Source organism: Echeneis naucrates, chromosome 9 (assembly GCF_900963305.1).
Source record: "Echeneis naucrates chromosome 9, fEcheNa1.1, whole genome shotgun sequence".
Classification (NCBI taxonomy): domain Eukaryota; kingdom Metazoa; phylum Chordata; class Actinopteri; order Carangiformes; family Echeneidae; genus Echeneis; species Echeneis naucrates.
In genome coordinates, this window is record NC_042519.1 from 17,957,756 (window position 1) to 17,972,441 (window position 14,686).

Sequence of the window (14,686 nt, forward strand, 5' to 3'; positions counted from 1 at the left end):
TACTTTCTGTTGGAAACAAATCCAACAACACATGTGCTGCTGTATATTCACCGGCTCTCCAGATGGTTGACCCAGATCTCACCCAGCAGCTCCTGCATGCTGTTCAGAGCAGCAATGGTGAGTTTCATGTCCTCTGTCTTCTCGGGTTGTAGTCCAGGAACTCAGCAGGGAGATCCAAACTATTCAGCTGAAACGTGTTGATCCCTGAGTGTAAGATAAACAGGGAACTCCTCCTGTTGCTCATTCCCAGAGCTCTCAGATCAATATAACAGTACAAAGCAGCAAAGAGAGTAGAGATCAACAAAATGGTAATTATTATTCAGTGTGAGAATAGAAGGGGAATCCAGAAAACAAACTCAATATGAACATTTCTGAGTATAAATCTAATAAAATATATTCAATTGGTTTGTTATATTTAGCATTTTTATCAGAAAAGGAAGTTACTTGCTACTATTAGCAATTAGAAACACCAACCCTGGTTAGGGTTAGTGTTTGACTGCAGCATTGTGCTGAAGCGTAACACTTAAAAACCACAACTACAGACTTTGAATTCACAACTCTGACACCTTTTGAACAATGCACATGATCAGCTCATAAGGCAACAGAAACACGTGCTAAATCTGGTGTGGAATAAAGGTGCTGCACCTATTTAGCTGCACGAAGACACGTTTTGAGTTGTTCACCTGAAATTTGATAGGGATCAGCTCAAAGGCTTTCTGACTCACATGGACATTTTTCATTCTAACCTAATTCTCATGAATGACTCAGGTCTGTAGCTGAATACATCATCTTCAGTCTTTCTACATTTGCATTGTTATCTAAAAGCCTTCTTCTTTATTCTCCTTTGTGAAGGTTCAGCTCCAGCGGCCCTTTGTCCCTCCTGCACGGAGGATTCTTTAACCAGGACCAGTGGGATCATCCCCGGTGAGCAACCAGGATGGTTAAGAGTAATATCCAAGTTGCAAGTGTTGCTTTTTAAAATAAATAAATAAATAAATACATAAAAATAAATGTCAAATGTGGCAAAGTATAATTTTGCTGCACAAATCCCCGGCCGTAAGCTGCATGAAACCTCTTGATAGTCCTTAAAGCCTTTTATAATTTTTTTTTTTTAGTTTGAAGGATTTTATTTTATTACTGAAAAAGATCATATGATTCATGTTTTATAGTTACAGTAAAGTGTGCACTTCTTGAACCCAGATGGCTGTTAAACATTTACTGTAAACTGTTGAAGCACAACTCATTGCCGTTCAAGATCAAATTGCACACCCAGTGAATGAAAGTTTCGTTTTTTTTATGAAATAAGTGTCAATTCAGCACATCCAGACACTGGAAAGGGTGATGACATTCCTCAGGTCTGACATTATTTTGTGATATTATGACAACGACGGGATCATCGTCTGTGGAGCTTTGAATAGTTTTTTTATATATATATGGCAGGGAATTATTTGGTGTTTAATTGCAGTGAGGATACATAGGAAAGTCTGGAGCACAGATATGCAGTCACATACAGCTCTACATAATAAGACAAACCAATGATTTCTACAATCGTGCCAGAAGGACATGCACCCTAAAACCATGCGCATGCTTATGCCTCATTAGGGCAAATGCATGTGTGGAGTTGCAGTTTTACAATTGTAAATGAAGATCTGTGTTTTGTGCCTGTAGGTGCCATTGCAGCCACCTTGTTCATTGCTTTTTTACTTGCTCTCTATGCCGTCCTCTGGAAGTGCATGGTGTCACCGCCACAACGGTAAATAGCTGACACAAGCCCTGGCTTGATTTAGCCTGAGCTTCATTTTGAATCTGTTTACACAGTCGTCATGCAAACTGCTATTTGTTCACCCGCCCTGTAATGTCACATGTCTGAACTTTGCACAACAAACACAGACAAATCATTTTCCACTTCATATATAACCCATTTAACTAGTTTATTGTAGTTGTCACACAAACCCTCATTTTCTGTGTCCCCTTCAGAAAGCACAGCAAGTTGAGGGTGAGAGTGCAACAGAGGAATTCTGTGTGAAGCATGTGGCCTCCAAGTTGCACCTGCTATCAGGTTTTCTTGGAATAAAATCTGAGAATGGACTTTGCTCCCAGTCAGAGTGAAGAAGCACATTTCACCTGTAAGGAGCACATCCAAGGTGAGGGGATGTTTTCCCGATCTTTACTGTCAGCTGATGGCTGATGAGTCTGTGAAACACTTTTTTTTTTTTTTTTTTTTTTTTCTGTGAACTCTGTACTACTGAGGAACGAGCCGGTTCAGGCCACAACTCGCTCCAGTGACCAACAAGCTGTCTGAGAGAGAGGGATAGATGGAGAGACTGGAATGTTTCCTGTGTCAAACCTGAACTGAGCTGCATTTTCCATTTCCACCATTTAAATTTTTCAGATAACTGCTAAAGATGCCTGGGTGTTTGGGATAGTTGGTCTGGAATCATTTTTTATATGTATATTTGATATTTGTTGGTTTCTTTTTAGCTATTCGGTTAATGCTGTAACTACTGTGACTGTTGACTCTAAAATGAACTGTGGTTTTTGTCTTCTTTTTTTTTTTTTTTTTTTTACATTCAGTGTTTCTGATATTAAATACTAAGTGCTAAGCAACTTTGTGAAACCCCAAATCTGAGTGATTTCTTGTTCGTTCTCTTTGCATCATTGTGAATTTAAGTATGAGTGTAAATGCATTCACATTAATAAGCTGCTTAAAAAGTGATGTTCAAGTTTCTGATGTTACAGCCACAGCAGAGTCCTGACATGTTTACTGAACCGGTTCTGTACAGCAAAGAGGATGAGCTAATGAACAGGGAATGTGGTCTGGCTGAAAGAGAAATTGCCAAAATTAATCAGGACAGAGATAGACTGACTGGTGAAAGATTAAAAATGGATGAATGAGGAATTAATGAAATTGTAAATAACCATGTCAGTGTGAGATATTTTGAGCTGCAGATATCTGCATTTCTGTGGATTCCTCTGTTTATTGTTTGGGACAGAGGGAGCGAAGGAGCTGACGGAGGCCCTGGGAACTCAGATAACTGCTCTGAACAACTGGGGTGAGCAGAAAAGCATCTGAGAACACTGGCAATGCATCAAACACTGAGAAAATAGACAGCATCAGGTTCCACTGCTTTTCGTCCAGAACCAAACAAACTCACCAGACGTGGACAGTTGAAGACCGGAAACCTGGAGCATGGTCTGATGAATCTGGATTCTGCAGAGGTTGCAGATAGCAGGGTCAGAATTTGACGTTGATAGCATTAACCATTGCCAATCTTTAGCAAAAATCAAAGATCATGCTAACACACAGCTGTAGGACAAAAGCAGCAAAACAAAGGCACAAAGCTGCACAAGTTACACACCTTTCTTTGAAATGACTAAAACAATAATTAGTCTTTTCAAACTCAGATTTCTTTTGGTATCTACAAATGACACAAGGCAATGGAGCAAGAGGTAAAACTACTTTATTGAGCAGTTGTAGAAATGGGAATCATGATAGTGGGAGAAACAACCAGCAGCATGTAGGAGGAAACTTCTGTTCTCACCAAGTGATCTGTTCCAACACACAGTGGGAGTACAAGAGACTCGAGTGTTTTCATATTTGAATCAGACCCACTGGTTTCCGGGCTTGATTTCTGTATGTAAATCACACATGAACCTTCTACCTGAGGCCTCAGATATGTTTTGTTAGAAGTGCACATCTCTCCAGCTCGCTCCTTTCTCCTCCTTCCACCTGAACATATCATTTGCATCCTGCTGATAAGCATCTCGGGCTGCTGCTTAAGTAAGCAAGCATAAATCTTCGAAGCAAATTCCCCTTCAGCTGTTGTGCACACACGCACATGTAACGGCACCTGCTGCTTCATTTTTGCACTCTACTGCAGCACAAAAGGACAGCAGGTTGTTTAACATGTTTGCATGAAAAGGCAGAACTATCACAATACGCCCAATGAGCAAAGCATCGAATACAATATTTGAATTAGCTGAAATTCAAATGATAATCACGCATGAAATACAGACTGTGGCATCAAAGTTTCATTGGAGATATCGCCATATGTAACTGTGGATGATTCCTGCTGACCATCAGAAGGAGCACAGAGCGTGACCTACTGTGGCTCGCAGACGTACTAGGCTGCGGAGTATAAATAGCTCTTGTTTGTGATGCAGGTTGTCCGAGCAGCTGCTACCTCACCGAGCAGGGTGGCTGATTGTGGACAGTAGTCCTGGGGTGGCGCATCGGAAGCGGACGCAGGGAAGAGAGAGGACTGGGAACCAGGAGTGGACCGTACGCTCGGGGGTTCGGGGTCTCCCAGTGTGGGTGCTTCACTCAGAGGCAGCCAGGCGTTTAGTATCTCAATGTCACAGCTGATGCATTCGTCCACCTGCTGAGACTGCAACCTCTCACCAACCTTTACAACCACACACAGGGGATTTTAATATGGATGTCAACTTCCATTTCAGTGGGCCTAGCAAATACAGAGATCTAGTAGAGCTTTGTTGCTACAACAGGGATTTCCAGGGGATAAGATTCTGTGCCCGCCAGACAGAAAATAGTTTGAAATGACTCATTAAGTAACCATCATTGACCTGAGTGACTTTTTTTTTCCTGTTGTAAAATTTGTGTTTCACAGATTTCTACCACAAAAGTAGAGAAGAGAACATTATTGTGCCATGCAAGAGTAAGGCCCCAGCTTTTCCTTTAATTTTCCGGAAAAAACATTATGAGGTTTATTTCATTTATTTTCAAAGCCAAATGGTGAATTGTTTGCATCGGGTTAATGTGAATGCAAGTCGTGAGCCAAATCAATAACAGGCTATTTCTCCTGAAACAGTGCAGTGTGCATCCTATTCATTTTATTGAAGTACAATGAAGAACAACTTGTCCGTACCTCTTGCAGGAAACTGTCAATCTCCAATGTTTTTATGTTCATTCCAGCAGGGTAAGTGAATATCTCCTTCAGCCTGGAAGAAAAACAAAACAAAAGCAAAAGTTGGAATGTAGAAGCTGCACTTTGAATGTGTAAACAAGGACTTGAGAGTACTCACATCCTTCTCCGAGGCCACAGGAGAACAGTGAATACCAGCAGTAACAGGATGGGGGTCAGTACATTGACCAGTTCATCAGAGTCTGCCAAAGGGAACGGAAAATGAGCTGTCCGCACAACCAAACAGTAAAATCCAAGCTTCTTACGTAAAATAGATTGATATATCTGAGCAGTTTTTCTCCATCAATGCGCCGGATGTTATGAAGCTCACAGTTGGTTCTGGTCCAGATGGTGACATTGGTTGGTTTTCCAGGCCCCGCCACGGTGAGCGCTTTCACAGAGAACGTGTACTTTTGGTTCTGCTTCAGACCCTCTATAGTCAGAGAGTGCTTCAAAGGGTCTGAAACCTCCGTATCTAAGTGAACAGAAGCATAGTTTTGATTTTGGTTCATGCTGTGGAGCTGCAACAAAACTGATACATATGACTGGTGTAAAAAAATGTACATTGATTGAAATCATTTTAGTCGGAATTTGACCAGACCTCTGCACATATTTGCAATATTACCTGGCAGCACATTTGATTCTACTTCCTGTACAGTAATTAAGTATCCAGTGATGAACCCTGAATGCGTGGCATTGCAAATATGCTCTCTGTGATGCCACTCTAGAGTCACAGATGATGCAGTCCTCTGAACCGGTTTAACAACCAGACTCAGGGAATGTACAGCATCTGGGGAAAAGGAAGTTTTGAGGAAGAAAAACAGATAGAATGAATTAGAATTAAAAAATAAAACAAAAACCAGTTAGCAATGTAACTTCCCCAAACCCCTCAGGGACTTTCCAATACTTTGCTGTGTTGAGGTCTGAATCTGTTGCAAAAGCTTCAGTCTAACCAAATTAAGTCATTTTTCCCCAGAAGAAACGAAGTATGGTGTTCTGCCCACAGGATTCAATAAGGTTTCTTTGCTGACTCGTGCTCATTCCAAAGAAATGGTGTGGTGTTCAGATGACATTTGGATGATGCCCTCATTAGAGCCTTACATGGAGACATCCTGTGTTGAAACCTCAACAATGATCAAACAATGATTTCACAAAAAAGTTTATTTAACCACGAATTCAAGCCTTCAACTCCTGCACTGGTTTGAAATGCCATTTCTGTCACATGCTTTAAGCCTTCCTGTCAGCAAAACCCCACACGAAGGTCATAATGGAAAAATCTGAATATCTATTGCAATAATGCACACAAGCCACGAACCACTTAGGCAATCAACCAAGTCACAGAATGATAAAGCTATGAATCATCACAGTGTGGACCTATACAACGATAATGAAACCACAGCAAGTAATTTGCTTTGTATTTTTATTCAACAGCACAAAGCAGCAGTTATTTCTGTGTTTACACTTCTGGTTGACCCATTCCAACTATTGCCTGTTAAAAGATTGAACATTTTTATGTGAAATACATCCACCTGTGAAGATGGGTTCATTCCGTTTCACCTTTCAAATTAAGAAATGGTAGCTCACAGAAAAATTGGCATGCATGTGTCATCTGTCAGGACAGGTTCATCTGCTTCAGTTAAGGAGTGTTGTGATCATTAGATGAAGTCCTCCACCTTTCTAATGTTATTCTGTGTTATTTGATGGACGTTCGGTAGCGCGCAGAAATAAGGTTTTACTTGTCAGAGACCCAGAATCGATATATATATATATATATATATATTTGTCAGTGCAAGTGATACTTACCAAGCTCCCGTGAGCATCCAGTCTTTATCTCCAGTAGTCTGTGCCCATTTACTGTGCACCCATAGATGTTAAATGTGTAGCTACAGCTTGCATTGAAATTGCCTGCAAAATAAAGGGTTGTGAAGGTGAATGTGGAAACGGTAAAACCCCTCACTGTGACAACTAACAAAAAACAAAATACAACAAAACCTCACTTGCAGGTAGGAATAATGTGTTGTTTCCCTTTTGCATGTTTATCCACCGTAGAGTACAAGGTTCTGAATCTCCCAGAATGCACCATTCCACTGTATAGCCACAAATGGCAGTGTCCTGTTCAGTCCAGGACAGATTGAAACCACCAGCTACACTTCTCATCCCCGTCACTACCTGCCGGTCCTCTGGAGAGAAAAACCATTAAAACCATTTCATACATGATGATGTAAAACTGCTGGATTTCTTTGCTTCAAAACTAGCGATGCATCCAGGACACTTGTGTAGTAGCAAAGGTGAAGTCATTACACATACAGTAAGAGCAGAACAAAAAGCAGACGCATAACAGCTTTTTCACAGTTGATCTAAGGACGATTTTCTTTTCTCTGCGTGATAATAATCTGACCTTCAGCTCACCACCATCTCATTTCCCCTCTATCAAGTCACTGTCCCTCTGCTTCTCGGAATACAAACTTAAATTCTACCATCTGTTGCTCACCTCCATCCTCTGACTCCGGGAGGGTGATATGAGCAGCGATGGCGAATGTTTGAAAGACAGCCTGGACAGTGAAGTCATATCGTCCCGGGCCGATGAAGACGTCTGCCTGGGTCTGTGCACTGTCCCTCCACTCGGTCTTGTTTTGGCCGTCCTGCCGCCACTGGACTGTGTAACCTCGGATTTCTTTGGTGAGTGCTGATTCAGGCGTGTTCTGAGGACCAAGGTGGTCATGAAAGCACCTTCCGTGGTGATATACATATTATCTCATACATTCAAAGTTTGTGCACCGTTATCTCCAAACAGACAAACTTCGAGTCTCACCAGCATCCACAGCAGAGTAATGTGACGACTGTGTGAGTCGGACCGTTTTATTGTCCTCCATAGGTTTAAGGTCATAAGCGGATCTAAGGAAAACACATCAATATCAGATTATTCCATAGAAATGATGTATAAAATGGACGAAGGGAGTTATGTTGGTAACCATGACGTCCAGGGTTCATTAATGCTGAAGAGTAATTTAATGTCTGATTTTGGGTTGGTCTGAAACGGTATGCTTCAGCTTAGCCTAAGTGTGACCTGGACTCAAACTTCATGGAATTAGAGATTTCACTTTACACCGTTGTAGCGTGCTGTCCTGCAAATACACGCTTTTGGTACTTACAGGTTTTGAATTGTATGAGGTCTGTCCATTTTCCCCAGAGCCTGCCATTGGCAGAGCACCGTACTTTGACAGAGTACGAGGTCCCAGGAAGGAGGTGTTCCAGTTTTACGTAGCAGGTGCCATTCACAGCATTACAGTTCAGCTGTTATGAAAACATAGATGAAGGGTAAATATCTCAATATATTCAGACTTCCTTTCCATATATTCCATAAACTTTATAACATACAGAAATAATTTCCTGAACAGTATATTTATGTACACAAAACACAATTCTCGCAGTGTGCAGTATGAATGGTAGTTCAACTCACCTCAGTGTCATTGCCTGGCTCTACAGTGGCCTGACAGAGGAAGCTTCTCTGAGTCAAGTTGCCCTGAATGATCCAGGACAGACTAATGTCTGTAACTCTAGGCGTCACTTTGTCCCACTTCAAAGCCGGAACCACTAAATGCAACACAAGAGAGGATTCACACATCTTCAAAACGGATTTCAGTAGATTGTGTGGATGAACCAGAGGCTTACCACACCAGCGCACGACATTATCGAAGATGAACATCTTAGGAAATCTATATTTCATTTTTCAATAGGAATATACTTTATTTTCTATGTTCTGTTGAGATGTTTGTGTGACCTCTGACCTCTCTCAGAGATATTGAAGCTGTAGCTCTCCTTCTCCTCCCAAACCTGGTTCTTTACCACCACGCTGATGTTGTATACTTCCAACTGTGGAATGGCTGCAAAAGTACAAGACGCTGTCTCACAGTTGATGGGGGACTGGTTTGAGTTCCTGTGTTTTCAACCACAACGAGGGGAATGATGAATGTCTTACACATCCAGCACAACCGAGTGTTTGAATTTATTTATGACATCGTACTCTGGTAGAATTTGTTGTCAGATTTGTTACTCAGAAACCTTATTCACTTTTACAAAGACAAATATTCTCTATCAGTGAAGCATCTTAACCACGAGGCAGACAAAATCCGCTCGACACAGTGTTGCTTTTTGATCTGCAAAGGAAAGAGTCGTTCAAATGTAGCTGTCAAGTTAAGTTAGCTTACTGCTGATTATAACTGAACACGATGGATCAATGGTGAAAAACACTGCAATCTGTGCTTAAAATTCTCTCAGTGAAGCTACCAGTATGTCCTGGATGCTTTTTAGCGTGCGTCCTTACTCTATTTGAAGAATGTATTTTGGCTGGCTTTTGTCAGACTTGGCTGTGTCCCAGGTGCAGATGATAGTTGCCATGTTTGAGGTCGCACAGCTGAGGTTTGTGGGCTTCTTGGGATGGGCTACAACCCACAGATTATATGTAAATAACAAATCATAACATGTAAATAACATACACAAAAATAATAATTCAAACTTACATATGACCTTCCACCAACTGTATTTTGGTTCGTTTTTGGTGTCACTGCAAATGACTGACGTGGTTTCAAAGATGTTAGATGGGATTATCAGGTAGGGTACAGTGATAACCTTGACTCTGGCTCCAATGTTGGTAACACTGTAATTGCTTTGATTGATGGTCATGTTCGTGACATTGACTCCTTTGGAGGAAACACAGCAGAACGTGGAACTGGTTCCCTCTCTCAGCACCTTCTGCAAAGCGAATGCCATGGTTTCTTTCTCTGGGTCAACTCCTACAGGACAAAGGGAAAAGTTATTCTAGTCTAATGAATATATGGAGAAAAAAAAAATAAAAAATCTACAATCCGCTGTATGAGCACCTGAAATCTCACCACCAAATCTGGGTAACAAAGCATTACCCATCTCAGCAAATCACGGGCAGGCTTTAAGTAAGAGGTTCAATTAAACATGGTAGCAAATAGACATTTCTATTAGTGGCATTACAGAGCAAAACAGTGGCAAAAGAGATGAGAAAACAGATGGTGGCCTCCCTCATTCTGAGAAACTGAGATCTTATCAGTAAAAGTGTGCACAGAACTGTTTCCTGTGTATTTTTTGATATGGTATTACTCACTTACATTGAGCTGAAAGATCTCACCATTGTTAGTTTCCCATTCACTCCAGGGACTCGGAACATGCTGATAGAAATATCGGATCCTGACTGAGTGATCCACACACTGCAGAGGCAGCTCTGAGGTCCATGTCCATGTATTATCCTGTGAATTGCTATAGGGTGTACTGATATTTCTCTAAATTAGCATAGACAGGAAAAAATAGTATGTAAATTTGAGTTTGATTGTCCATGAGATCATCAATCACAGTAACTCCTGTCCAAAAATGGATAATCAGGACCACAAAATTACAGGGTTGCAATTGTACAGCCTGTAAAAAGCACAAGTAGCCAGCCTTAAGTACTCACCCTGTAAATAACGGTGTGGTCTTCAGAGCGGCTGACCTGGATCTCATTAATGTCAACCACTAAGCTACTGTGATTGACCCGCCAGGTCACTGAGAGGCTTTGCTTGTCATGGTCAGCTTGCAGATTAGTGATGTGCGGTTCTGGTAGCTGCCAATCTGACACACAATCCAATAGAATGTGTACTAAGTTGAGAGAAGTTTTACATTAGGAAATGAAAGAAAATTGAATGAATCAAGCTTACCACTATTCAAACAGCATCCACTGTGATCCCCAGAAAGCGTTAAATACAACCCAAGCAGGGTAACCAAAGACCTTCTGAAGCGTTTCATTCTCTCAGAAGAGAAGTCATATGTATGAGGTTTAGACTACATGTACCACCTACGAGCCTCAAGATAAAATGAGTAATAGTGGCCTGTCAGCATTTACATTCAGAGGATTGCGTCATCACATCACAACCCCTGAGAAGAGTGTGAGTACACACACACACAAAAAAAACTGTTTTCCACAACAGTTTTATATACAGCAACATTAATATGGCACATCACGGTTCAGATTACAGAGATTACAAGAGAACATTTATCAAACAAAATGTTATTAATGTTGACAGTGCATGAAGCAATTTACACACAATAAATTATCCAGAAGGAAGTTGAACAGAAAAAAATACAGCTATTCTTTACAGAACTCAATTACAGTATCAGATAGCAAGATTTTTGGCACTTAAGTGAGACATAATTAAGTTCCTATTCCAACAGTGTGCATAGGTAGCCTTTCATAAAACTATACATATATTTTATATTTATACAATAATGTCAGTATATTTATGTGTTCTAGATGTCCACAATCTCTTATAAATATCATTTAGGATAACACAGAGAAATAATAATATAAATAGTTTTCGAAAGGACTTATTTGGCCTGTCAAATATTTCCATTTTCTTTTAAGTGCTCTTGTGAAAATAAAATCAACACTTCTGTCCAGATTTCCTTTAGCTTAAGGTGTTACACAAAGAGAACCCTGGCATCAAATAAGTCCACTGGATACTGAAAATAATCATGGCAGAAGTGACAACATAGGGAGTACAAGTAGAAAAGCTAATTTTACAAATAGCTTGTTTGCAAAAAGGCACAACGGTTTCATCACGCAGGAAGAGAATGATTATTGGCTGATATACACCAATAACGGCACACACAGCATGTCTGCGTATACATCCTCCCTGCTACTCTTTCCTCATTTGATTATATGGGGTTTTAAAATGAGCCTATTTCCATCAGATTTCAATGGATACAAATGCACACATTCACAAACACATAAGCAACAGATATTATTGTCAGTCTAATTACACATCAGGTAGCTTACACCATTAGTTTCTCCTGGATGATTCTCAGAGATAGACAATGTTCTCCTCAACTCCCTCTTCCCCCGGCTGTCCTTCCAGAGAAAGATAAGCCTGCGTGGGAAGGAGGGGTTTAAGAGGAGGAGAGGAGTAGTCCTCGTAAAGTCCATGACTTGTGACCTCTGACCTCCACGGACCAAGGGATCGCCGGTCCAGTGACGGGCTAAAGTCTGCTGGAAGGAGACAACAGATGCCCTGAAGACAAAGATCATCACTGTCTAGTTTCTTATTTATAACATGTATAATAAACAGACTTACTGTTGTTGGTCTGCTGCGGCTGTGCAGTGACTCTGCTACTGAAAGGATGAACAGAGTCATTTAGAGGCCGAGAACATGCGTGATTGTTACTGTAGTTTGGGTACACCAGACCACCCGGAGGCTGTTTGCTGTGCGCTTGGCTTAGCAGGGTGTTGAGGCTGTTGTAGAGGCTGGCATTGAGACCGAGGTTAGCGGAGTAGCTGGAGCTGTGCAGGAGACCATCGTGATTCTTCCTCGACGTGGACAGCAGACTCTGGTGCTGATTGTTGTTGGCAGACTGTTGTGGGTGCTTGTGCTGCAGGGAGGTGAGCAAAGCTGCTTCATTTTCATACACTGAGCAGCTACCATCCAGGCTGCCGGAGCGGCTGTGGCCGGATACCTGGGACAACAACATAACATCCAAATCAGCGAGGATGACATGATTCACTTAGCAGTGTGTTTATTGTTGTTTTTTTTTTATCCCTTCCTGTATCTTTTCCCCTGCCACACCTTGTATCCATCCAGTGGTATTGTCACAGGCAGGCTGCTCTGGCGGTTGTGTCTCCAGCTCTGGAGAAGCCTCTGCTGAGCTTCAATCTTCTCCTTCTCCCTCTCCACACTCCTCTGCCCCTCCCTCAATCTGTCCAGATTTTGCTGATACTCCAGCAGGTGGGCCTCAAGCTCCTCACGCTCACAACGCAGGCGCTTAGCCTCCAGAAGACACTGCTGCTCTCGTTGCTGCAGCACACTTTCCTGCTCACTCTGTAAACAAATAAAGTAGAGGCAGATTGTAAAAATTCAAGTGTCGTCTCACAGTTGGCGCAGTTAGGTTTAGATAGTCAGATAAAATAGATTTACACTTGATTAAAATTCAGCAGTTGATTTTGTTTTTTGCTTCCATTTGGAGCTCATCTAGATTGTAAATTTCTTTGGTTAAAAAATGTGAATGCTGGAAATGACTAGAAATAAGTTCATCAGAATGCCTAATGTACAGAAAGGAACTCAACTTCCTCTGAGGAGAAGACCAAAGGAAAATGGAAGTGAGAATAATTACACTGCAAGTTGACACTAAAATTTCATTGCATCTTATATGGTGAGGGTGTCTACTGATAACTGTTCTATTACTAGAACCATTTAGTGGAGGGAGCATCCACTAAATGGATGCTCTCATCTCAACTGGTGGGTTTTCTTTCTTTTTTTTTTTTTTTTTTACTTGGCACTTTTTAGAGTAAATGCGTCATTGATCAAAAATAGCACAGCTAAAGTGTGGAAGAAACACCCAGTTATGGAAAACCACAACTTTATTTAGCACCAAGCTGCATATCATTAAGAATCAAAAGACAGACAGGAAAGACAAGTAGCTGAGAAAACGAAAGTACATTCAAGTTTGAATATCAGTGGGTTACCAACCTGTTGTTTCACTCTGACCAGACACTCCTTGCCCCAGCGCTGTTGTTCCTGCTTCAGCTTCATGTGGAGTTTATGCACCTCATCCACTTCTTCTCTCTTCCTCTCAAAACCTTTCTTTTCTACTTCCTCCTTCTTCTTATCAGTACTCCTCTGCTTCTCCTGCTCCTGCACAAAAACAAGTTTCATCTATCAGCCTATTAGCAGTAGGAGCCTATGCCTATGTAGTAAAAATATTTCTTTATCATGAATGTCTTGTGACTGATACCAGAGCGTTTTGGAGGGATGAGAGCGTTCGTAGCTGCGGTCTTTCTCCCTCCTGGAGAAGGAGTTTCTGTACTTCATAGCAGCTGTCCTGGAGGGTCACAGCAGCCTGCAAACATAGATTCACATTTTCAAATCTGAATCCAGTTTACTGAACATGTACCCCTTTAAACCCCACATCTAAACTATTTAGGTTTACATCTGAGATTGAATTGGAGGAGAATGAAGTATTTCTGTAATAGCTTTGCTGGATAAAAATTTAATGTTAACTTTATCCTTTTATTTCAGATTTTGGGCCATAGATGCTGAGACCTATGTCTTTGTCTCTTTGTCTCCGTCTCACCTGCAGACTGTAGAGAAGCTGAGTCAGGCTCTGGACACTCTCTGCCACCTAAAATGTAAGTTTTATTACAGGGGGAACAGTAGGGTATATTTTTACATTAGCAAACATTTCTTGTGGGAACTACAATGGTTGAACCTTCAAAAGCGTCCCTCTGGTGTCTCCTCGTCTAAGATCCACAGCTGAGCCCCACAGCACACTATCCTGCAGCTCTGTGTCTGATCCAAGAGAGGTGGAGCTCATACTGAGAGTGCTGAGATAATCTGCTGTAGGAACAAAGAAAAAAGAAGGAACATGGTAAATGGGATAGCCTGCACCTTTTATGGTCCTTCATGTACCATTTAAGGTCAAGTAGTATATGAGCACCTATGCCAACTTTAGGACAAACAAAATGACATTCAGAATTACAGTGTATATCTGCAGCTCACGTTCAGAGGGAGACTCCTGGATGCTGCTGCCGTGACTGTTGTAGCTGCAGCACTCTGGTCCTCGGACAGGAGAGCTCTGATTTTGTACAGGAACGCCGTCGGGAGCCTGAAGAAGGGTGATCAGGTTCTCTGCTGCAAAAGGAAGAAAACTCACAATTATTAGTATCACTTTCAAAAACGTTTTTCAGCTGCAACTTTTACGTGTCTCCTACA

At 41.4% G+C, this 14,686-nt stretch overlaps 2 protein-coding genes across 7 annotated transcripts in view; both read right to left on the reverse strand.

Annotated features, from left to right (window-relative positions):
• Positions 1-3,444: 3,444 nt before the first annotated feature.
• Positions 3,445-10,778, reverse strand: osmr (oncostatin M receptor). Of its 2 annotated transcripts, none has more exons than XM_029510914.1 (17): positions 10,643-10,778; positions 10,402-10,556; positions 10,081-10,231; positions 9,443-9,715; positions 9,247-9,364; positions 8,711-8,859; positions 8,383-8,516; positions 8,075-8,216; positions 7,735-7,817; positions 7,414-7,624; positions 6,920-7,102; positions 6,726-6,827; positions 5,548-5,712; positions 5,254-5,397; positions 5,044-5,125; positions 4,887-4,959; positions 3,445-4,379 (listed from the first exon to the last, which is right to left on the reverse strand). In XM_029510914.1, the coding sequence occupies exons 1-17, from the start codon at positions 10,728-10,730 to the stop codon at positions 4,125-4,127; spliced, it is 2,508 nt and encodes an 835-aa protein (XP_029366774.1). In that variant the 5' UTR covers positions 10,731-10,778; the 3' UTR covers positions 3,445-4,124. The 2 variants fall into 2 exon arrangements, with proteins under 2 accessions (XP_029366774.1, XP_029366773.1); XM_029510913.1 differs by having other exon boundaries at positions 3,445-4,406.
• Positions 10,779-10,911: 133 nt separating this feature from the next.
• LOC115048641 (rho guanine nucleotide exchange factor 28-like) overlaps positions 10,912-14,686 on the reverse strand; it is a 30,068-nt gene continuing 26,293 nt past the window's right edge. For 3 of the 5 annotated variants that reach the window (XM_029510290.1, XM_029510287.1, XM_029510291.1), the window contains 8 exons: positions 14,474-14,605; positions 14,184-14,311; positions 14,049-14,096; positions 13,710-13,814; positions 13,445-13,609; positions 12,545-12,796; positions 12,056-12,434; positions 10,912-11,970 (listed from right to left, as the gene is read on the reverse strand). In XM_029510290.1, coding sequence (XP_029366150.1) covers positions 11,786-11,970; positions 12,056-12,434; positions 12,545-12,796; positions 13,445-13,609; positions 13,710-13,814; positions 14,049-14,096; positions 14,184-14,311; positions 14,474-14,605 — 1,394 coding nt within the window. In that variant the 3' untranslated portion in view covers positions 10,912-11,785. The remainder of the gene's footprint in view (positions 11,971-12,055; positions 12,435-12,544; positions 12,797-13,444; positions 13,610-13,709; positions 13,815-14,048; positions 14,097-14,183; positions 14,312-14,473; positions 14,606-14,686) is intronic. The other 2 variants (XM_029510289.1, XM_029510288.1) reach the window with 2 other exon arrangements.

What these genes read in the sequence shown, in the direction of transcription:
- osmr (XM_029510913.1), bottom strand. Translation starts at nt 10,730, where the DNA reads ATGAAACGCTTCAGAAGGTCTTTGGTTACCCTGCTTGGGTTGTATTTA. An exon ending in TGAATGGGAAACTAACAATG is followed by an intron (nt 9,716 to 10,080) that starts GTGAGATCTTTC and finishes TTTGTCCTGTAG; the next exon opens with GAGTTGACCCAGAGAAAGAA. An exon ending in TTACTCTGCTGTGGATGCTG is followed by an intron (nt 7,625 to 7,734) that starts GTGAGACTCGAA and finishes CTTGGTCCTCAG; the next exon opens with AACACGCCTGAATCAGCACT.